The sequence below is a fragment of the Dinoponera quadriceps genome, unplaced genomic scaffold, assembly GCF_001313825.1.
Source record: "Dinoponera quadriceps isolate SergipeBrazil2010 unplaced genomic scaffold, ASM131382v1 scaffold696, whole genome shotgun sequence".
Taxonomy (NCBI): domain Eukaryota; kingdom Metazoa; phylum Arthropoda; class Insecta; order Hymenoptera; family Formicidae; genus Dinoponera; species Dinoponera quadriceps.
The window spans coordinates 345,970-370,832 of NW_014554799.1; the positions used below are offsets into that span (position 1 = coordinate 345,970).

Consider the following 24,863-nt stretch of genomic DNA (forward strand, 5'->3'; position numbering starts at 1 on the left):
TGCGTGTCGTGGGGCTAACAGATCTCAGACTTCCGCAAAGCTTCGTCCACCGTGGCGAAAACAACGTATTACATCGTGCAGTGTAATAACTCGCGCACGAACGGAAATTTACGCAGTTAGAAATGTCGGCTCCCCCCCCCCCCCCACTTTTTCTCTCTCTCTCTGACATCCGGGCGAAATTTATTTTTTCCCAGGGGGTTAGCCGCGCGACATGCGATTCTCAATGGTGCTCGTTCGATTTAAGCCGCCTTCGGTCGGCCACACGTTCTTCCTCCCTCGACCCTCGCTGAGGGGAAATGCGATATTGGTCATTCATTTGTGAGCATTTGCGGCGAGTTAGACGCTCGCTCGAGGGTAATTTGCGTGATACGGTGCGTTCTGCGTGAATTTCCGTTTGAATTCAGTTTTCACGTGCATCGAATAATATATTTTCCGGCTACGAGAAAAAATATTTAAATTGAACGCGCGTTGATATTAATCCGGGTGGAAAAAAACTGAGCGGGAAAATTTTCTCTGCGCAGTTATTATTTTAATTTATACGTGCGTAGAACCAATTAATGAGCGCTTTTTTATGTTCTATATAAAAACGTTCACATTTTATTGCCTCTCTTCGAGAGGTCATAAATTCATGGTTTCGACGTTACACCGTGGCGCTGCATTCTGTGCAATTCGTGATCAGCAGACGCATTTTACTTTCTACAATTAACACGCGTCATTACGTAAGCTCTTATCTCGAGTTCGCGGGGAAAATTGACAACGTCCATAATGCGATATTGATTGAATCGTTAACTGCGAGGGATTTCTTCCATCTCAGATAGATTAGTTATAAGTTGTTGCTTCACGCGTGACTATACTTAGCAGAGTTCAACAGAAACGTTAATTGACATCGCGACATTTCGCTCTCGCTGAGAGAGAACTACGCTCTTTATCTTTATCCCTCTATTCATGAGATGAATACAGAATTAAAACAATGCACGCGGCACGATGAGACAGCAGGGAAGTGCACTGAATTTAACACGAGAGAAAATATCCGGGAATAAAAATAATAATGCCAAGTTATGAAATTAAAAGATATTATCGCATGAACTCCGTCGTCCGCGATATAATCTTGGAGGTGGACTTTTTACTTCTTGCAGCCGTTTCTGCAGATGATAACTATCAGATTACACGAACGAACTTTCGGAACAAAAAGTTCTACCAACGCATTGTTTTCCTGTCGAGGGAATACGCGAAATCACTGGCGGTATCATCGCAGTGATATTTAAATCGCGACTTCCAGTACTGGCTGTAAATGAAACGTATTACAGAATTAGCGCGTAGGCAGATGTCCGATGTTTTATGTGTTACCGTTCCGAAGATCTTTATTGGTGTCACGACCTTTCCAGTCCAGGCACGTGCCAGGCGAACAATAGGAAGAGTTATGGGAACTACCGGAAGCGACGTTATCATCGTCTTGATGACGTCATTCATACGTAATGACTGGGGGAGGGTATTAAAAGTGCGATCGATTTGGAGAATTGGTCGCTATTTTTAATGAGGGTGTCATCTCGAGGAATGTCGGCGCAGTGTGCATCGCGCCGTGACGTCAGGATGCCGGTGTCTTTTATTTCCGTACGGCGCGGGGCGCCGGTGAAATGTGACATAAAATAGCCACGCGTTGTGTGTCGTATAAAAAATGTATTTAATAAATAACGTCTAACAACAAGAGACGGGGGATAGAGAGAAAGAGAAAATAAATAGAGGTTTGGGAGGCTCGTCTTTATGTACTTATGTATATACGCGGAGCTGGCGCGAAACGTTCGCGCAGGGCGAGAATATTGCCGGTGCCCCGTCGACGAGACAGAGGTGTGAAATACGAGGAAGGGAAGTGGGATGACTTGAAATTTATTCGTGCCAAATATACGCACCTAAGTCTAAGTTCACGCACGTATTCCAGACAGCAAGACTTTTATCTCGGTGCGAATTCGAATGAATCTTCATTAACTTGAAGTCCGAGGCTTCACCGCGATAAATTTGTCTAAAAGTCGATTCCCAGTTTCGTCTCGCGATTTCAACATTTTTGTCGAGGAAATATCGTCTCTAAATTGTTGGAAGTTGAAATTGCAAAGAGGTTCGTTGAACACCGACGCCAGTAACGAACCTCCGTTAAACACCCCCACCAATAAAAATCGTATTCGGATCTATCGCGTAATTAAATGCTAATTAATTGTTAATTAGTTGCAATAGTTCCAGATTCGATGCTTCTACGCACTGAAAATTAACTCTAAATTTGAAATGCTGATTCGCTCCGTTGTACTAGCTCAACATTAAAATTAATTTTCAGCGCTTGTGCAAATTTGAAATTATAGCAACTAATTACGCGATAATTCCGAATTCGAATTTTGTTGGTGGGGATACTGGAGGTACTGGAGGTTGGTGGGGGTACTGGAGGTTGACGGAATAACAAGATACCGTATATGTTACATTTGCATCCTCTTCTGCGGTCGTGGGAAGAACGTCGAGCAAACACATGGCGCCGTCGTTCAAACCTAGGTTCCGACTTCGAGACTCAGGACTTCAGCTGCGTACACACCCTGAATCCGCTTCAGAGCCGGCTTCGCGAAAGAAAGAAAGAAAGAAAGAGAGAGAGAGAGATAGAGAGAGTACCTGTATGCGCACACGCGTACACACACACATACACATACACACGTACACACATGAACACGTAAAGGACGAATTTAAACATTGATACGCATAAATGCAGCGTCGGCCACTGGTTGTGCGTCGAAAAGGCGGTGTTGCCCCGCGGCCACTTCCGCGCGTAGAATCCTATTTCGAAATTTAAATAACTCGAGAACTCACTGTGTCGCGTTTCTCTTTCTTTTTCTCGCCGTTTGTATGGGCGAGTTGTCATTGTAAATGCGCATATACTCTTGTGGTGCTAATAGGAAAACGCGCGTGACAGCATATGAGAAGAGGAAACGAGGTCTCGTGTTGTTATTTAAAAATCCGAACAGCGCTCTGGCGTTCTGGCTTGCTCCGCGGGCGTGATACTTAATTGGTTTCATACGGTCTATCCCGAGAATGGGAAAATAAATTAGTATTCCTTTGTACATTTATACAGAATGGCAAACGGGTGCCGCTCGCGTGATGTCGCATCAAATGCGACTCGACCGAAAGTAAGAGAGCCTCTCAGACGCCGGTGATGCTGTGCAGCCAGGGCTTGAAGTAGGTCGTCCTCATGTACACACCCGGTAGATAAGGGGCCGCGCATTTTATGCCATGAGAAACGGTCCCGACCAGGAACCATCTGCCGTCTGGTTGTTGCATGACCAGCGGACCGCCGCTGTCACCCTGAAATAACAAAGATATCATTAACGCTTGTACACACGGTGCTCGCCTCGAACTCGACTTCAATGTTAATTTTAATTTTTAAGGTAAATTAGAATGGGAGAGGGGTGAAAATATCTATTCGCCGTCAGCGAATCTGCGAAGGAACGAGGGACGAAACATTCGGAACGTGTACGTTCGATTCAGGTAGAACAGAAAATGACGATGACGTCGAAATAACGAGAAAATGACTATAAGAACTCATTTTTCGATCATTTCCTCATCATTTCGATATCATCTTGATGTCATTGTTACTTTTTGTTCTATTAGAGAGACGAAAATTTCCGATGAAACAAATCGAGTCGTGTACGATAAAAACGGACGAAATCTACAAAAGAGAAAGAAAATGGAAATATTGTTACGAATTCTTCACTCGTGGACGAAGCAATCATGCTATCTAACGTGAGATCGAAAAGGCAACCGCTAATGGCTCGACCGAGCTCGATATCCTTTTCTGGAATCGAGGATAAAGGCCACCGTGGAATAATAAATCATAAAAATAAATAGAATGCGCGATAAGGTCGTAAGCACGAATAACCGATATGTATATCGCGCGCGTAGCTGCGTGTGATCATGTAATTCGTAGGATCGAAAAGGCGCCCTACAATTAGGATTAATAAGCTAATGGATGCTACGGAGAGCGAAATCGTCGGGCAGGCGAATACCTCGCAGGAATCCTTCTGGCCATTGGCGTATCCGGCGCAAAGGAAGCTATCCAAAATCAGTTTCGAGTGGCTGGCGGTTTGGAACATCTCCTGGCACACCGCGTTCTCCATAATGGGCACCTGGACCTCCTGCAACACCGACGGCACGCCACCATCTGTCGAACGTGAGGATACCGTTAGCGGGACCTTGACCATGGCGAATCTCGCCGGAGGAAAGTCACAATAGACGAGAATTCGGCGCGCGTGCTCGCGTACTCGCGATGAGGTCACGCGAGAGTCACCGTGAAAGTCGTCGTCGCTCCGCTCGCGTCATGCTAACCCGCTCCATTTCGTACTTTCTATCTGGCCCCGCGAGAAATTCTCCCGCACTATCATTACACCCGTGCAACCAGCTCAAGTTGGCCGCGCGGAAAGAGAATTGATATACTCACTGTACTTGAGCCGGCCCCAGCCCGTCACCGTGGCCATTCGGCCGGTGAAGTCGATGCCGTCCTCCGGCATGCAGATCGGCACGATATGCTCGTCGAATTGCACCGGCGACTCCAGCTCGAGGAGCGCCAGGTCATTCTCGAATGTCGCCGGATCGTAGCCGCGGTTCACGATCACGCGGCGCACGTTCTTCGTCACGCTACGCTTCGTCTCCAGCTCGCCCGAGATGTCGTATTCGCCGAACACGGCGACCAAAGATGCCAGGAAGCTGCGAACAGCCGGATGAAGCGATAGCGAAAATTTGTGCCCTCCTGCTTCCGACATGGGCGCGATATCGCGACACGGCAAAATTTCTTTTTACGGCTTACCCTGGTTGGCAATGAGCCGCCGTTATCACGTACTTATCGGTGATTAGCACACCACCGCATTTGTTTTTCGTGAACAGGCCAAGCCATGTAGCCTCGCGCACTAGAACCTGCCACGGCCACTCTCCGAACTGCGCTCCTTTCCCGCCGACTATCTTCCCCGCCCTCGATATTAAGGGTCTCACGCCGCACTCTGCCGACGCGAAAAGTCTCTCCTATATTTCTTACTGCCTATGATATTAATCGCATTTTGCTATCAATTAATAATTGCAATCTATTGTGATTAATTAACGATTGCAATTTTTTGCAGTCACTTGACCCCTTTGCTACTTGTCAATTCCAATTATTTTAGTGTTTGCGCGAATTACTAAAGAGATATTATATACTACAAAAAAGGTGCTACATTCAAGTAAATATTTGCTAAAGAGTATTGGACTAATCGTTTTACTTGGATTGAATGAATGTTACTTGAATGTAGCCTTTTTTCTTTCAGTATGTTACATCCAAGGCTAAGTTTATCTTGCACATTTTCGTGCTGAAAGCGTCGTTTTGTTTTTATTTCTCATGCTGAAAGAAGTTAGAAAGAAGATAGAACGTGTTTTCAGCACGAAAGTGTGCGAGACGAACTTAGCTCAAGTAATATTTATCCAAGTAAAGTAATTGCTCCAATATTCCTTAGCGAAGATTTATTTGAAGTAGTACTTTTTTCTTTCAGTGTAAAAATTAATGGTACGATAAAACAACACTGTATGTAATAACATGTAATACGAAGTTCAGATTCGCACGTCGGTCGCTGGGTTCTCCAAACGTGTCGACTGCTCACTTACGATTCCGGAAATCTGACGTGGCGAGCGTTTCGCCGCTGCTGCTCTCGGTCGCATTCAGATTCTGTTCCTCAGATATGGTCGTCTCCGTGCTACTGGGCGGTACGGTGGTAGTGGGTCTCTTGGTCGGTCTCGGACGCTTCGTCGTCGTTTGAGGCCTCTTGGTCGTGGTGCTCTGCGACGTACTCGGTTTCGGCTTCGAAGTAGTCACTTTGGTGGGGCGCGTTGGCTTCTCGGCTGACGACGGTCTCTGAGTGGTACGGGTGGGCCTTTTCGTCGTCACCGACGGCTTCTTCGTCGTCACCGATGACGGTCTGGTCGTGGCTCTTCGCGTCGGTTTCCTCGTCGTGCTGCTCGCTCCGACCGTCGGTCGTTTCGTTACGGTAGCAGGTGTCGCCGAAGTCGTCGTTGTGCCGTTACGGGCGTAGACTACGTCCTTTAAATTCTGAGGAAACGAAGAGTCATGAAAGAATCCGAATAATCACGCGTTACTTTCCACGATTATATCTCTAGTTTATTTCCAAGAACGAATATTATTAAAGGCGTTATAAATTTTTCGTATTTTCATGTCGCGTCTTTACTGTTCGTTCATGTAGAAGTTCGTGCGAAACGGATAATCGGCGAAAGAAAAAAGCACGACATTATGAGCGCTTAACGATCCACGGGATTTTTCAGATTCATTAAAATTTTCTAGCAACGAGAATTTAGAAAGGAAGTCGAAAGTTCAAAGGTAAAGCCTCGATGCGTTTTGAGTCCGGTGTACGGAATTGATGAGACTTTAATGTGAATCGCGTTCGTTAGGGAAAAGCTCGCCTTATCGCTCAAAGTGCTGAAAGTTAAAACCCGAAGCGATTGGTAACTTTGTCGAACGGTGGCAACGACGATGCATAAAATTCTCGCGGTCGGGTGAATCTTCGTGTTACCTGGAAATTGCCTTGTAGCGACTCGACGATCTTGTTAACGAAGGCGTCTACTTTATTCGTCAGAACATCGTCTTCGATGAACGTGGGCGTCGGAATGTCATTCTCGCTTATCAGCCCGATGTCCGGGTAGCCGGTGTTGTTGTACGTCTCTACGATCGTCGGCTTCTCCTGCTGCGAGATCGGCACGGAAATGTTGAGGTTCGGATTGCGCACCGGCGGGAAGTTGATGAGATCGTCGGGCGCCGCGGTCTCGTCGTCGTCGCAGGGCGTGGAAGTGGTGAACCTCGTGGTGTCGCGATCGACACCATCCGTAGTGCCCTTCAGCACTATCGTGTCGATCGGCGTCAGATTTTCCGACCAGTTGAGGCCAGATGTCGACGGTTTTAGATTGAACGTCGGCTTGTCGGACCACGAGGAGATCGTCGTCCAGATGACGGGTCTCCTAGTGCTCGGTCGGGCCTTCGTGTTCATCACCGGTTGAACCGACTCGGTGTTGAGGTCGACGCTCGGTTTCGCGCTGCTGGTGACGTCTTTGAGATTGACGCTGATGTAACTGGTGGAGACCACGTTGTTGCTGGCGACGTTGGAGATTACGGTACTGATGTTATGTGTGATCGTGGTGGATACGCTGGGTTTCTTGGTGCTGACGACCGTGGGTTTGACAGGGGTGCTCTTGGTCGAAACCGGTTTGGTGCTTCCGCCCGAGGGCTTCCTCGTGACCGGCTTCTGGGTCGTCTCCGTGGTGAATCCCGTGCCGAGCGGGCCGAGAACTATCACCGTCGGTGCCGGAGGGTTCGTCGTAGGTTGTTTAGAGTGGCTGCTGGAGGCGCCGTAGGTCGTTTGCGTGGACGGCCGCGAGGCGTACGGGCTGCTGGAGGTCGGGCGAGACGCGTAGGTAGTCTCGGTGCCGGACGTAGGAACCAGCTCGTAATTGTAGTACGTGGAGGACGGCCTGTGCAGCGAGCCGGGCTTGTGGAAGGTGTAAGGGAAGGTTGAGGGGGACGCGGGAGTGGTAGGTCGGTAGCTCAAAGAGGTAATCTTAGCGTGGGCGGGCTTGGACGTCTCGTCGATGCTCACCCAAGCTTGAATGGGAGAAGAATTAGGCACCTGCAGCGTCACCGACATGTCCGATTTCGGCGTCGTGTTGTCCAAGATTGAGATAATGTGTTTGATGGCGATCTCTTCCTTGTCGAGCACGTCGTCCTTCTTCTTATTACTGGACGGCATGTCGTAGGTGATGGTCGGCACCTTCACTAGCTCGTCGTCTTTCACGCTTGTCACGCTCATCGGCGTAGTGACTTCGAGCATCATCGTGTTCTCCTCGCTTGCTATTCTTGTAGACACCTTCTTCTCGATTGTACTCAGCTTCTCATAGGCGCTGGTCATGGTCAATTGTGTACTGGGCGGATCGCTCGTGAGCCGCTGCGCGTTCGCGTACATCTGGGTCACCACGGGCATCTTCGTCATCATCGGCGTCGTAGACGTTTTTGAACCTTGCATCGATGTAAACGTCGACTTGTTTGTGGGGGGCGCGGGTCGCTCGGTGAATTTGACCCGAGTACTCGACGAGGTGCTGCCGCCAGCTTGAGTGACCTTTTTATCGACCGACGTCTCGGTGGCGGGTCGGAAGATCTCGTCCGGGTTGTACGACTCCTCAAGCATCGTGCCATTTTCGTTCAGCAATATTGTCTCCGGATCGCTATGATTGTGGCCGATCCCCTGAGAGAAGAGAGCCGGTAGTTGGTCCACCGGGTCTGCTATCTGCAGGATCTGATCGGGGCTCAGAAGTGTGGTGACCGGGTTCACCGCAGAGGGGTCTTGGTGGTCCTGAATGTCGTTGTTGGAATCCGAATGTGTCAGTAATCCCGGCAATCGCAGATCGTCGATGATCTCCTGCTGGCCCAGAAGAACCGGGAAGTCCTCGGCCAAGTGGCTGATGTCCGGTTGTACGGGCGTCTGCGTTTTCTCGGGGTTGTTCGCCGCGTTGTGCGACGTCGAGGTGGAGATCTTCGTGTACGCGGTCTCGGCGTCATTTAAGTGATTCGAGACGCTCGGCTTGTCGGTCTTTGTGATTTCGCCGTTCGGCGGCACCGACATGCCGACTGGCGTGCCGTCCGGGTTCAGCAGGATGGGTATGTCGGGTACGTGGTCGATCTGGTGTAGACCGAGGAGCTCTTCGGTGCCGGGCAAGTCGCCGTTTCCGTTCACCGGGCTCCTCGGCGGCAATTGGCAGCACGCACCGAAGAGGAAGCCGTCCATGCAGGCGCCGACGACCTCGCCATTGCGCCGCGTGCACTCGTAATTGAACATGCATATCGCCGGCTCGCTCGACTTGATGCGCGACCGTATCGTAGGCCGGCACGCCTTCGGCACTATCGTGTAGCCGCCGAACAGTTTTCTACCTGCGGAGTAGAGTTAAAGGTTAACCTCCTTGCGACGCGTGACTTGCTCGTTTCTTTCCTCCCTTTTTTTCTCTCCGTTTAACACTCCGCGCTCTCTCCCTCTCTCTCGTATTACGCGCTTGAATTGCATTTGCATTGCCTTTGAATGTATTTTAATTGAATTTGAATATATGAATCTCTATTGAACTACATTGAGGGAACGAAAAAATAAGAAGAGAACTTGAGGGAGCAAAAAAAGCTCGAAACGGGGGCACAAAAATCGAGCTTCTCTCGTAATATCCCGTGAGCTTATCTCGAAATACTCTCGTAATATTCCGGTGAGCTTATCTCGAAATACTCCGCTTGGAGGAGTCAAGAAGCCTAAAAACGTGTTGACCAAAAAGAAATATGCTCGTTTATACATTTTACACGCGCGGCATTCGAAAAGCTCCCTAATTCCGAGAAAAATAACGAGGAAAGATAGAGAAAGAAGAGACAAAGAGAGAGAGAGAAAGAGAGAGAAAAGCTGCAATTTCCGTCTCATAAATAATTATAATTAATTATTATTATTCCGGATACATCGCCGTCGCATGACGCGAGGAGAAGGCCCCCGAAGAGCGCTCCGTTTGGTATTTGGGTTGTGGAAGAGTATCGCTCGCGCTGCTCCAAATTTCAATTCACCCTCGAGGAGAAATCGGATATCGGGCTACGCGCGATCGGAGATTTATAACGACACGTCAATGCGCATCCGTAATCGCAGACGCTTAAATAACCGTTTTCGCGCCCGACTAAAAATACGCGAGCGCCATTTATTCCGCAACGATTCCGTTTCAGCCGATGGACCGGTGTTGCAATCGCGCGCGCAACTGCGAGAGTACGGGCGAGCGGATTCCACAAAGCCGACACTTTACGCGCCACACGGTCGGATTCGTTTTAAAAAAGAGAAGAAACGCGAAAGTTATTCCCTCGACAAATTGTGTTTATAGCTTCTTTCGCTGATACCCCTGATAATTTTAACGATAATACGTTCTCTCCTTTTCCTCTTTTCCTTTTTTTCCGTGCGCAGCCGCGCGCGCCCGCTCGCTCGTTCGGTCGCGCGCGCACGCGAGAAAATATGAATCATCGACGGTATCGCGCTAATGCCGGGATACGGCGAGGAAACATCGGTTAAGAAGATATACACGCGTCCGCGCGTGTGGCTCTGCATACACGCGGCTATCTTTTCCGGTTATGCTTAGCTGACCAAAGCATAGACGAGCAAGCATGTAGGCTCCGCACGTGCCTTCTTCTACACGCTTGCACACTGCCGATATATGATGACCTACTCCGCGATCCGTTGGCGATGCCTGTCTGGATGAGCTCGTGGCGTGCCAGATTTTTGCTATGCGCGGACTCGCGCATTTTACAAATCCGCGAACCCGTGTTTATCGTCGTCCGTATGCCGCGCCCGTCCGCCTAAATAAATAACATCCGGGCGCGAGACGAAAACGCCCGAGACTCGTCGTCGAAATCGCTCAAAAGACGTCCCAATTCCGCGTACGTTCCTTAGACTCCTCTCGACCGCCTTTTGAGCTCTCTTGGCCTTGGGCAAATAGAGAAAAAATGTATGACGCATAAAATAAGTATTGACGCGACTAAGTGAGAGACAATGGAAATAGAAATGCTGCTAAGCGATGAAAGTACCCGGCGGCGCTCGGCGATGAAAAACGTCGTACAAGATCAGAGCGGAGATGGTGGACGATCACAGACGTGATATTGCGTCGAAATTGTAGCCTCGGCAAATTCGATAGAAACAGTTTCCGGCGGAAATTCGAGCGGTTTCCCCGTCACATTGGGGGTTGGAGAAACGTGTTTTCGCGCGCGGAAGTTCGAGTATCTCGCGTCGCCCCGGCAGCAACTTTCTTTTCTAGGCGACGCGGAAAAGAGAGTGCAATTTGCAATTCAGATTAAGCGCGGGATTGTGCGCCGTCGCGAAATATGGGTTGGCTACGTGATTCGCCCGCACCGTGATATTACCGTCCGTCGCACCGGCACGTAAGACGGTACAGGTGAGCGACAATCCGTGCGGGCTATTGAGATCCCGAAAGCGTCGTCGTCGCCCCCGACGGTCGATTAATTTCCGTGACGTAACGAGTCGACGAGCGTCATTTGACGAGCGGCAAATACATCAAATTAGCCGCTTGTCGATTTGATGTATAATGCAGCAGGAGTTAAAACGGGAATCGCCGCATTAAGGATGCACGTTCGCCGAAAGCTCGACCGGTGGGTTTCGCGAATTATTCATGCGAGTTAAATCGAACGCACAATACTGCCCCGCTGAGCTCTGTGAGATCCGATCTGTCTCGTGCGCGCGCGTAGATTTATCTACGTTATGCAAATCGTGTCTCCCGCCGAAAGACCTGACCAAATAACGGAGAATATTAATTTTGATCGACAACTTTTTACGGGCCAACGGAGATGTCTCGGACGGTACATAGATTACGGTATTAAATGAGTGTAAAGAAGTAATACGTTATTTACCGTGCGATATACATATTACGGTACTTTAATATTCTAAACAACGTGTATGCATTACGTAGGTAGGTAGGTATATTTGACTAGCAGTAATAATTAAAAACCCTCGGTCGCGCTGTGTATGCATTCTCCACGGCGCGCATATGTTTGCGCGTGGCAGCGCGGAAGGTGCACTTTAAATTGGATAAGCGACAAGGGTGATATTCAGATTACTTAAAAGTTGGAGTAACGTCTGGAGGAGCTTTATCATTCCGTGTTTGGTCGCCTCGACGGTGTACCGAGACTTAATTCTTCTTTAAAATCCGCGAACGGTAGCCGCCGGCGATAGAGCTTCGCGAAGAAGGAGGGAATCGAGGAATTTACGGTACGAGATTTCACGGACGATCGAGAGAACGGTTTCGTGAGAAATTGTCATTGCGTCATCGAGTCCGTCGCGCGCGACGATTAAGGTCTTGATTTCTCGCCAATCGGATTTCGCACTGTCAATATATATAATTCGCGTAGCCATACGCGCGCGCTTCGGAAGTGCGTCAAACGCACTCTCTCGGAGAAAGTGCCGCGACGGACTTTGATTGAGCCCCGCAGAGATTCGACGTCGCATGTGGATCGAAAGTGTAGCGACGCGTAAAAGCCTCGTTGCGCACGCGCGCGCACGTGATATATGATAAATTATCACGGAGCTGTAAAATGTCACGACGAATGTCGGGCTCGCTCGTACGACACGCGCCATAAATTCTCTTGACACAAATCAACCCGCGAAAGTGGAGAAAGGTGAATTTCCGATATATAGGGCAAAGTCGCCGGCATTCGCTAATGAGTATTCGAATGCGGCTGCACGTTCGGTATGCGTCGCCGCGGTATGGGTCGCAAGTGTAATCTTCGCGAGCATCGAGTCGAGAGAGCCGCGTCTCCTTTCAGACACGCGTTGACTTATTCACGTACGTGACGTGTCGATACGCGACGTCCCCTCGCGACGAGTTATTACGTAGGATGCCCCAGAATCCACAGAATCCTCCTGCGTTTTCGTCAAATTCGGAATTCTCTTTCTCATCGCGGGAGTCACGCGCGAAGCGTCGCATTATCCGCCTATGGCGCTCAACGTTTCAGCATTTTTAAAATACAACTTGATCCTCGTTGCATTAAGGTGATATTTAAATTAATCTCGTTTTAATTCTTCTTCTGTGCTCTCTTGCTTCTTTAAGGTTTAATTTGCTGAAACCTTATCCGCGTAACGTGCCATGTTAAATTATCTGATGGTCGTAGGAATTACTTTCCCTGTCTTTCTTTTCCAATATCCATTCTCGAAAGAAAATGTGAGAGCTCTGTGGTAGCTTGAATACAGGATGTCCCTGCATAAAGAGAACACCTAAATGTCTGCTTTGTTTTTAATGATGTGAGAAACGTCAAGAACATAAGTTGAATTTTTTCCAATTTTTTGAGGTCCCCATATTTAGACCCTCAAGATATTTAGGTGTTCTCCTTATGCCGGGACACCTTATATATCTATAATACTTTTAACGTAACTGTGCGAGCCGTGAGCCGCTATAAAAGTGTCTCTGAAAATTTTCGTGCGATACGTCACTATCGAACGGTCTCGCGCGAATGTCTCCGCCGCTACTTTCCAGGGGAAGTGAAACCTAAGTAGAATTCGGTGTCAATATTTGTCGTGGGAAAATTTTCTAAAAAACGTCGCGCCGCTGAAACGCGAAATGTCGGGCGCGCGAGCGCGACACCGGCTTCCCCGGGCGACCCTTGACCTTCCTCTCGTCTCGCTCGCCGGAAGGGGCTGAGAACGACACCGATGTTCACGCAGCTCGGCAGAAAATCGAATTTCACCTCGTCTACGCCCCGACGCGGCCGGAATACGCGGCATACGGCGAAAAGCTTCCTCCTCGGCTCGCCTCTTTGTTGTCGATTTTCCTCAAAGAAAGACGGAAAGTAGAATTCGGTGTCAGTAATGACTGCCAACTGTCGTACTTTAACGTATCATTTTACGGCGCGAGCCGCGCCGCGGCATGCGTATTAGCGAGAACAATTTGTAAAAGTAGAAATCCAAGTCTGCCTTATTTCCGCCTTTCTCGTGTATTCATTATCTTCTAACGTCGCGAAGGGGACAGGTTTATTGTGCGTCAGATTACATCATACGAATTTCATTTTTACGATTCGGAATTTATATTTCCGGTCTTTGTAATACACTTTAATCTATATCAGCTAAATGTAAGTTTTCAAACGATACACACACGAGGACAATGTTCGCTCAAGCGACGATAAAATATCGTTCAACGCTATTAGCGATAATTGCTAACGTGAATGTAGCATCATGCATGCAATATCAATTATCCTAATTACCTTCATTCTGGGGCGTCCACGAGCGAGAGCAGACGCACGTCAGAGTGAGGAGGACGAACAACAAACAGACACCTTTCCCAGCAGCCATCTGTAACAAAGCAGTTCGGTATATTAATTATTTAAATAACAAGTACTTTTATCTCGAGTGATCCGTACACTGTTAATTTACAACTATTCGACATTTTTATTCGTTATGTCGCATAACGTTTCGACGTTATGCGACAACGAGAAGAGAGAGAACCGAAGAATAATCTCGTACAAAGTTCATTGTGACGTTCCACAAAAAAAAACCTTTAATAAATCACGACACGTGCAGTTAGTTGTCTTTCAGCTTTCTCACGTCACGAAACGATTCGAGAAGAAAATTGGCAACAGTCGCACTTGGTCAGTCACAGGACGGTTGTAACACTTTTTTTCTATAAGCTTTGGAACGCATCCCGCGTCCAATAAGAGAATTTGTTTTTTAGTAATTTTTAAGAGAGACATTTTCCTATTAGACACGAGATGCGTTGCGAAACTCATTAAAAAACAAGTGTTGCAATTGTGACTTACCGCACATTGTACGGAGCGAGAATGCGCCGGGTCTTGAAAAAGAAAACAAAAAGTAAGAGAGAACTCGCGTAGCGCAATCATTTTTCAGCTCTTCTGGGAATTTTCGAAAGGCCAACGTTAAAAGTGTACTGTTTTATAGAAGGATGTTTAAAACTTTCCAGAAGTTTCGCCTTTGTCACAAGGTGGCTTTATCATTTTTAAATTTTAACAAGTTGTCCCCGACGTACGATAAACCACGAAGTGAGACTCGCAGGAGTGAGTTGCGCGATTTTGCCTCTATTATCTAATCCGCGTGCCCAATTTGACAGCCGTCTGCCAGCTTTCCCGCTAGGCACACGTTGCTCGCTGGGGAGCCATTCTTGCTCTTATATTGCTGCTCATTGTTATCGCACGTGTTTAGTATTATATCACATTTATTCTTTCTTTATAATTGATTTATTTTTTTGGAATTTAATGGTTAAAAACTTCCTTTGGGGGAAGTATTACAAGTATTACATTCTCCACTACGATTCTTCATTAATCGAAAATTAGAGGAATCTTCAAACAACTGTCGATGCGTGTAATTCGTAGAAATGACGTATTTTTATGGACTCTAATGCATACAATATTTTTAATTAAGATATTTTTTTATTAACAGAATACTGTATTTGAGTTTAACGAAAACATATTTGTGTATAGAGAACATCCCAAGAACATACTTATGTATAGAGAGTATGTTAAACGTTCGGAGAGATTAGCGTGGCGTTAAATAAAAAAGGAAAAGAAAAATTCTCGTCTCGTCTTAAGGGTAGCTCTGCTTTAAGTCAACGTTAATTTATTTATAAAAGTGGCCCTTGGCTTGACGACGGTCTTAAAGTACTCTTTTAAACTCGACTTTGAGATGTAAAAGGTGACGTAAAATACACATGCACTTGTATTCACGAGAGAAAATAGACGGCAGTTTGTAATTTTCTCTCCGCGAAATTCCTCTCACGATATCACGCGTAATTGGACAATCGAGTTGCACATCGAGTTGCGCGTTCATTCTCTCTCGTTTCTGTAATAATATAAATGAATTTAAGTAGAAAATGTCGAAACTGAAAGATACATTACATGATAGATTACATCGAAACGAGATACCCGCTTTATTATTGCGTGTTATTTTCTTTTCGAGATGCCGGTCGTACAATTTACGAGGATAAACATCCGCCGTTGATCGATACCGCGTAAAATTCGCATCGTTTTCAGTTCGGTTCTCGATATACGGTAATCGTCAGTAGTAACTTTCCAGATCTGGTTACCAGATCGGTGTACATATTTGTCCTTCATAACGGTACAGGAATATCAGCTTTACACGTATGCCAGAAAAACCGGAAGTCGTGAGATAATGAGTTTCCACCGTCGGCTCGCTTAATCGACTTAACATTTTACCTCTCCACTGATCCGGTTATTGATAATTATTAATTTTGTCGCGACGCATGCGTAGAATTATACATTTATTTACCGGTAAAACTTCGTGGCATTACGTCTGCACGTGTCGACGTATTTTTAAAACTTAATTAAAAAATCGAACGATATGATAATGCGATATGCGCATCGCGAATGCTTCATGCAAGATAAATATTAATTGTTATATTAAATCGAAAGATAATATAGTATATAATGTCATATGACACAGAATTGTAAATTAGAGTTTTAATTAAATTCAGTGCAATTATTACGTGAACGTATTTCAAGACAAATAACGCTACTCGCGTCGCGTGATTTTATGAAAATTAATTCTATTGTAAAATGTAATATCGCGTCTAACGCCCGGTTCGTGTAGCTTGCCATTTTAATTTATATAGTCCATTGATCCACGGGCAGACATGTACAATGGTTGATAATTTAATGTCTTTTACGAAGGCTGAATATGTGAAGGGTTAACCGAGGTCCATAATATTTCACAAACATGGATCGATGCCTCTTCTGTGTAACATACGCGTTACACAGAAGAGGCATCGATCCATGTTTACGTTATGTATATTATGCTTGCACACAGAGAAAAAAAATGGTTTAAATGGTAACCGTGAATAGCTCTATAAATAATTTTCACAAAATGCGGAAAAAGTCAACGTGTTTCAGGCGCTATTATAATTTGGAAAGGGTACAATTAGACGCGGCCGTGCCCGATTTGCGAGTCGAGTCTGAGCGTTAGATTAAAAACCAGACGAATGGCGTTGGATACGGGATGCATGGCGGAACGACATCGTTTAGACGTAGACCGCGACGAGGTGACGCCACGCGACGCGATTTTGCCTTCCTCACTTTTGCCGAATCGCACGTTTCCGGATGCCACGTAATTCCACGCGAGGCCTGCAGCACACGGACCCTTGGCACACTCGCCGCGCGTAAAATGAGGAGGAACATTGCCCTGGGCCTATCTCTTCCTCCTCTCGGGAGGAGGTTCACGCTCACACGCGAGCACTCGTGCGCGCGGACGAGACGGACTGCATGCGTGTACCGGAATCCCGTTATAGTCAGTCACAGGCCCGACGTGTGCGATAGTCGCGGCCGGGACGCGGAGGAGGAACGAGGACGAAGTGTGGGTATCGGAGGAACTTGAAGGTGTAACGTCGCCGAGATGTTCGGCGGGGAGTGGAGGCTGATGAATGCGGGAGATGAGCGGAGAATGGACGAGAGAGAGAGAGAGAGAGAGAGAGGAGAAGAATAAGGCGGCGAGCCGCTGGTCGCTTTAATGCAGGTTCACGAAGGCACTCGTAACCCAGTTATATACCAATATCCCCCTGTTCATTCCCGCGGCCTTGTTGGGTAACCTATTAAAGGTCCACCGTACGTGGTCCTCGACGTGCCGTTCATTCAAAAATCGACCCGGCGCGCTGAAGAAGAACCTGAGTCGAAATATTTAATTCTGCATTAAGTCTTCAAGTGGAGAAAACGGTAATAACTTCCCATTTGTAGCGCCAAAGAGAGCACAATAGGAGACCTGATGCCTGATGTGAGACCTTTGAAGGCTCAATACAAAATTAAGCAGATTTAATATAGAACTGAAATTTCGATTAAAAAATTTAATCCTCCGGAATCTAAATTTTCGTTCTATATTAAATCTTTAAGTGGAGAAAACAACAATAACTTTCCCATTAGTAGCACCAAAAGAGCGCAATAGAAGACCGTTGGACACTTAACGTGGAATTAAATTAGACTTAAATCGGTACTAAAATTTCGTCTCGAGAACGCCCGCACCTTTGGACTTCGAAAATCCGAATTTCGAGCGCGCGCGTTCCGCGCGGAATTTCGAACCAGTAGATACCACGTCGATTTTCGGAATCCCGCGATGCTGGAAAATGCTGCGTATATTCCGAAATTCCAGAGGTGATCACGAGCGTGGGTCATGAGAAAGCGAGTCTCGTTGAGAACGTACGGGCGTGCGCGAGCGCGATGTTCAATTCTGAATTTTATCGAGATTGATTGAGATTAATCGCAACAACGGGCTCGCCATGGGATTTAAATAAAACAGCGAGCGTCACTTCGGTTCTGCTGAATAATAGTTTTGACGCAAGCCACACGATGACTCCGATATAAATGGTCCGTTCGTGCCGCTCTGATTTTTAGTGCGATCCGTTAAAGTGAACTGGCGGACGCGCGAGAACCGATGTGACTATTAAGGCTCTCTCGCCTGTTAACCCAAAACTACGGAACATCCGTGCCGGATTAATGCGACGTCGATTAAACGTAGCATGATTATGTTAATTTAATTAAATGCCGCATCGTTATGTTAATTATTTTAAATACAGCGGAATTATATCGGGCCGACTCGTGCGTTGATATTTTACGTTTCAATTATTCCCGCGAGAGCGTGTCGCCGTTCGCCCTTTATTCCAATGCGGTTTCAATATTTCAAAGCGAACTGGTCAACCGTCGAAATGCGTTTCGCAATATCAGCTCGGTTGAACGAAGGGAAAAACCAGACCGCGATACGTGCGACACATTCACGGGGAAAAGGGGAATTTACAAAGCGGATTCACCGAGAGGGACGGAATGACAACAATCGGACTTCTTATTTTCGCGAGTTCCCTCGCGAGTCTCGCGGAGCGCGGAAATGATGCGCGAAATACATTACAATGCGATCGAACGTATTAACATAATTCTCTCGTAAATCAGTCGGTCGGGTGCAACGTTAAATGTGAGGTTAAACACGGCGGTTTACATTGTTCACAATTACCGTGGTTCAGGGACGATCGAGTAACGATAACGTCGCGTTATCGCGTTAGCGTAATAACATAGTCGCGCGAGCGTTTGTACGGATTACGTCGTGGGAACGTTACACACCTGCGTGTTATACGCTGTTAATACCGGCGAACCTCCGCCTTCGCCCTATACATGCAGCCATGTGAGTATGCGGAAGGCACTTTCGTTGAAGGTGTTCCGTTTTCGTCGTGGTGTTTCCTAGTTCTCGTCGATCGCGACAAAGAGACGAGAGACGGCCTCGATAATTATGCAGAAATGACGACTCACGCTCGAGCACTCGAAATAATCGAGCGGCGAAATCTGCATGATTACGATTATACGTTCGCGGAAAATCCGTTTCTTTCGTTGTCGCCTTTTTCATTTCGATGAAAGATAAACGATAAGACCGTCCGCCAGGCACAATGCAAGAGAAAATGTTAAAGAGCAAATTAGTAAGAAAAGCAACTTATTACCCGCGTAGAAATTATACTCGGGTAGAAATTAATAGAAATTAAAAAAAAAATAATAATAATAATGATATAAACCTGGGTAGAAATTAATCGGAATGTGCTCCAAGGTTGTAGTAGCTTTAGACATGCCCTAAAATAGGCCTGTTTTCATTGGGCCTAGATGTGACCTAGAAATACCAATCCTGAATAAAATCCCGTAAATAGGCCCTGAACAAGCGCTGATGCGGATGCCCCTAATAAAGTCCGTGGGTCATAGAACCCAATCAGAGCAGTTAGATACACAGAAAAAATATTCGGGTAAGCTTGTGATTATTGTCTATAAAATATTCTTTAGATCTTCCAATTAGATCTAGAAAAGTGTACCAATCAGAAGCAAAAAATCACCAAGCGCTTACTAAGCTGCTTTTTTCGTTGAACGCGAGCATTGTTCACGCGTTTACCGTGTACCGTGCGAGTATAATAAAACCTCGTTGCACTGAAAATAGTGTGCTGAGCCGAGGCGCGATAAATTTAGAATCCTCTCGGCGTGTCTCGATCGCCATCGCTCCCTCGCGGCGCGTTAATCTTCGCTTCCTACCTTCTCTTTCGGTATTTGTGCTTTAATTTAAGATATTTTTAACAGCATGTGCGCATTTTCCCGCTCGTCTAAAATTATTTCCCCAGGGGTGTTTTCTCACCTACGTCGTCGTCGTCGTTGTCGACGCATTTTCACCCCTGTACTCGATGATGGTGTCGGTGTGATGACGGCGGTCGCAACTAGCGTGGAACAGACGACACGTTAACATTCCCCGCGCGCTTTCCGGGCTATCTGCCGCGGCGATCAATGGTAAACGAGTCCTTCGCGGTGTGTTTTACTGCCGACGAAACGCCGTCGTGTGTGTTGTTGTACCCGCAGCACGCGGGAATTCTCAGCGAGCTGGGCAAAAATGCGCGGCGGGAAAACGTCCCACGTTCGCCGAGAATCCTCGCGAACGGCCGCCGCCACCGCCGGCGCGGATCCTCGCCGATCCTCGTCGGGATCCTCTCCGTCGACCTCTCGTCGAAGTCGACTCCACGTCGAAAATTCTTCCGCGTTCATTGGCCGTCCGTCAATGCCGAGGGACGCGAGAGTACGCGAGGCGAGCGTGACGCGATGCACCTTCACGCATCGCGGAACACACACCTCGACAGGACCGCGGAGAAAGCTCAGTTCGGCGTCTCTCGTTTATTGGATCTGGGTGACCCGATTGGCTCGTGCTCTCGACGGTCCTCACGATCGCCATCAACCTGTCGCGGTGAATCCTCGCGGAGATCCGGACGGATCGACGGGTGATCGATGGCGCAAAAATCCACGCCGGAGAAGCTAATGGTGGTGTTAAACGACGAGAGAAACTAACGGCCGCCGTCGCGGATTCGAATCTTAACGATGTCTTCGTTGATAATCGACGGGGCTTTATCGTATTAATGGTAGGCCTTCTTTTTTTCACCGCTGACGCGTCTCAAAGGCCAGATTTCATCTGGTGAATGAGAGAAAGGATGATTTCGTTTTTTTTTCTCTTCTTCTCTTTGCACGCGTCGCGAAGAAAAGATTCGCGCGGTCAACCTCGTTTCGAGCGCATACGCAGTCGCGAACGATTCAAATTAATCCAACCGGTCGGGGGAGCATCTCTGGCCTCCATTTTCTCCTCGAGCGTGCGAACACGATTATCATCGTCGATTATCGAACGACGATGGTGATTAGCGAAATAATCGAGAAAGTAGGAAATCCGTGTCATTCGAATGGAACACAGAAGCCACGAGGAGACCGCGAAACTAGACCTGAGGCGCGATCCGCAGACGGTCTCTGCTTTCACTCGATCGTTTCAGACATTTCGAGCGCGATCGTTCGTGCAAAACTGATCGGCGGCTCCTACCTCACTGCTCGACACGAGAGGCTTCGGAGTCTGCCGGCCTCCCGTACAAAACATCGAAAGTGACAGTCGGCATTGTGCGTTAACGTTGTTAACGTGCCGATGCTCGCACGAAAGGCCGCGGAACCGTTTTTGCGGCTTATTTACGCGGTTCCGCTACGAGTAAACCTCGTCAATCTGAAAGATCTGGCATTTTAACGGAACTTGGCGCACAATTATAGAAGTCGATTGTATAAGATGGTTTTAGGAGGTAAGATTGCGCTTTCTTTTTAGTTAAACGTATCACAATAAACATCAAGTAACAGTAAGATTACGTCAATGTTATAATTTCCCACTCAACAATATATATGTAAGTGTAATACAACACATGTTGTATGTAACAGTTACGTCCGCTGAGTGGGAAATTACGACATTAATATAATGTTACTGTTACTCGGTATGTTTATTGGAATATAAAAATATTTCTCTGTAACATTCAACAGATATAAGATTTTGAGTCACGTGAGAATTTTTGCATGAAAACCCGAGAGTCGATTAAAATTAGAGAATGCAGGCAAAGTTGAACGAGAAGGATGATAATTTTCAGACACTTTTTATTTCATATTAAAGTTTCGGAAGGACGTTGACGTACAAACGAGAGTCACAAGTTTCGCGTAGTTTGGTAACGGATTATTTTTTCCCGTTTTGCCGGGGATTTGAGCGCTCGCGCGCCAGCCTGAATTAGCCATGAAGACGCCGTGTGTTACGGCTGCGAATTTTCTTCTGCGGGTTAAACGGTAAAAGGCGTCGCGTAGAAGCGTTAAATGCACAAATCAGCCTACATGATTGGAAAGAGCGACAACGAACTGTCGAAGCGTCGACAACCGTTACAGCTCGCCATTGCATACCTGGGTTAGGTACACATCAGACGTGCACATGCGTAAAGTATTCGTGTGTTAGGCACCGCTCGGGGTCAACATGAAAAATTTCATCTCTTGACAGACACGAAGGAATTTCAGTGTCCACGAAAAGTGAAAATATACTTCAGGTTTACCAGGTTTGCGAAATATCTTGGTAGAAATGTATGCAGTTTTCCTAGATATGCATCCAGTTACTGTCCGATTAATGTATTAATGTATTCTCATTAGTTGTAACAATACCGTGTAGGAAATGGACGAGAACTTGGTAGAGTTTTATTCAGGGGTATTTCTCAGGCAAAACTGTCCGTTTTATAAACAGCAAGCTTATTTATTAATTAATTGAATAATTTTTTGCTATGTTTTTATTGTTTGTTATGTTTTTGTTCAATAATTGCAAAAGGTGGAACATAGAAAAAATAGTTTTAAATCAATAATAGATATTCTTCTGTATAAGTAAAAATATTATAATCTTCTTTTTAGTCTTGTTTTGATTGAATTTGAATTGATGCAAGGTATTATTACATGTACTTGATTCAAGACTAAAAATCTTCTAAAAATATAATATTCTTGCTTATATATGAGAACATCTATCTTTGATTTATATAAGACTATTTTTTCTCTCTTTCCACTGAAAATAACTGAGAATATCAAGTATCGCTCAATCTAAAGGAGAAATTGTTGTCTCTCATAAGCTGCGTCGGTCGATTTAATAACAATATTTCCAGGTCAATATTTCTCTATGACGATTGAAAATTTCCCATCAGCCCGACAATTTCTACCGAACAACACCGTATATTGTTGTCCCAAGCATGTTATTCGCCGTGCTCGAAGTTCGCCAGTTTCGCGCGAGACGGTCGCTGCGTGCACGCCGATGCGTGCTCGCGGTACTGACTTCTTGTGACTCAGGTGTGCACTTCACGGTCGTTGCATCGCGCGCATCTCGTCTGCCGGCGAACGAGGGCAAGTCCGCGCGGGCCTGGTCGATACCTGTTACTTGCGTCATCGATTTGTGTGCCGGAGATTTTCCTACAACTTTCGGCGTCTAGCTCGTGAAAGACGCGCGTCCACGTCGCGCACGACGCGGTTAACGACGCGTGGATGAGGAACACCGGGAAAAACAAGACGAAGTCGAGGCAGGAGAGGAGAAGGAAGGGACGGAAGAAAGAGGGAGAAAGAGAGAGAGATTGAAACGCCACGGTGCAACGGAGCATGCCAAATGGTCTTCTACGTGTATCGGAATGCCTCGTTTACCGTCGCCCAATGCCAGGAACTCGGCTTTCTCCTGTTTCCACGGTCAGATTACCGTCCGCGCGATTACGCCGATTTCCGATCACGTCCTAGTTCCGATCCTCCGCGTTCCGTTCGCCGATATTGAATTTCATCGTTGCGCGATTACCCCGCCGTTGCACTTTCTCCCGCGACATTAGGTCGATTACGCGGCGGCGAGCTTGGGCGACGCGAATCATCCCCGGAACGACGAATCAAACGCCATTTTCCCTCCGACGAAATGCGAGAATTCGAATTAAACGAGCTTCGATTGATTGCGCAACGACGCGTAATGTATCACGTACAAATTCTCGAACGAACGGATTAATTAATTATTTCTCATTATTTACAACCCATCGAATCGTTACGCGTATTAATTATGGAGTAAACCGATTCGCCGATAACACGCTGAATTCTCCCGCGATACAGTTCAATTGATCAAAAATATAACAAATTGAATGTAATTATCATTAGAGCCTCTTCCGTCGAGCAGGCGACACCGCTAGCTGTCGTCAGAAATCATATTAAATCCGATATTTGGATTTGCGTACAACTTTCATGGAACGTGCAGTTCCGCCCAAGTATTCGTGTCTGATCCACGGTAAACGCCGAGTCGCGGTAATTAATTTTCCAATGCATTCGAACGCGATTAAGCGTTACAGGGGCCACCGGGAACGCGATGCATCACGAAGACGGAGCGACGCCGCAATAGGATCGCCCGAGTCGACGCTCGCTCCTTTTCCCGCCATCGATCAAACAACCCCTGAAGGGCCGAGAGAGCCACTTACCGTGCGGCGCGTTAACCTTGCTTGCAAGCGAGAGGGCCCGCGCGTTAAGCGCGTCTCATAACGTCGTTTTAATTCCGGCAGACGAGCCCGCTCCGTCGGTCCGCTTCCGAAGAGGAAACGCGACCTTGCCCTCGCTGCTGCTCGATTCGTCTCTTCCGCGTGCTCTCTTCTTCTTCTTCCTTCCGAAGTCACCGTTGCCTCTCTACCGTCCGCTCTATCTCTCGCACTTCCTCACTGAACTTCCTCGCGGCTTGCCGATCGGCCCGATGACGCGGGTCGTGCGCTACGCCAATTGCGGATCGCGAATCTACCTGCGCCGATCGCGCCCGAAATCGAATTTCGAGCCGATCCCCGCGATTCTCGGATTTCCTCTGTGTCGCGCGCGCGCCGAGCACTCGTCGATCGTGTCAGCATCGGCGATCGCCTGAGAGAGAGAGAGTCGAGTGTACTCGCCGCCGAAATCCACGATCGAGGGCACTCTCGTCTCGTCTGTTGACTCTCACGCGTTCGCACCGATCTGTACCGCGCGGCGATCGTCCATCCGGCTAGTAAACGGGATGGTATCTGTCTGGCCTCGTCGTACCTCGCGCCACGGCATGTGCTGGAGTCGCATGGCTAAGTCATAAGCGGCGCCTTCAACGACGAAGATCGGTGGTGGTGGCTGATGCCCGGTCGAGGTGGTGGAGGTCGTTCATGGTGGAGGCAACGCGCGTTCGACGGTAGTCCGATCGAAGAAGAGGAAGAAGAAGAAGGGGGACCGCTTCGCGGAGGACAGGAGCTGTCGAGGAGGTGGTGCAGGTGGCGAAGGAGGAGGAAGAAGAAGAAGAGAGAGAGAAGGGCAGGGAGAGAGGGCATCGCCGCGGAGTGAAAGAGAGAGAGAGAAGGAAAGAGAGGGAACCAGGAGAAACCAAAGTGGGTCAGTGGCCAGGTCACGTGGAGAAGAACGGGGCCCAACGTGCAGGACGGCGACACAC

The 24,863-nt window shown here is 47.4% G+C and overlaps 1 protein-coding gene across 3 annotated transcripts; it reads right to left on the minus strand.

The window, feature by feature from the left end:
* Positions 1-1,584: 1,584 nt before the first annotated feature.
* Positions 1,585-24,253, minus strand: LOC106742044 (mucin-17). 3 transcript variants are annotated; one of them, XM_014614630.1, is made up of 8 exons: positions 23,890-24,253; positions 13,820-13,907; positions 6,576-8,977; positions 5,656-6,097; positions 4,832-5,021; positions 4,466-4,731; positions 4,035-4,189; positions 1,585-3,333 (listed from the first exon to the last, which is right to left on the minus strand). In XM_014614630.1, exons 2-8 carry the CDS (start codon positions 13,905-13,907, stop codon positions 3,172-3,174), a joined length of 3,705 nt encoding a protein of 1,234 aa, XP_014470116.1. In that variant the 5' UTR covers positions 23,890-24,253; the 3' UTR covers positions 1,585-3,171. The 3 variants fall into 3 exon arrangements, with proteins under 3 accessions (XP_014470116.1, XP_014470118.1, XP_014470117.1); XM_014614632.1 differs by lacking the exon at positions 23,890-24,253 and adding an exon at positions 19,725-19,781; XM_014614631.1 differs by lacking the exon at positions 23,890-24,253 and adding an exon at positions 16,658-16,697.
* Between the last annotated feature and the right edge of the window lie 610 nt (positions 24,254-24,863).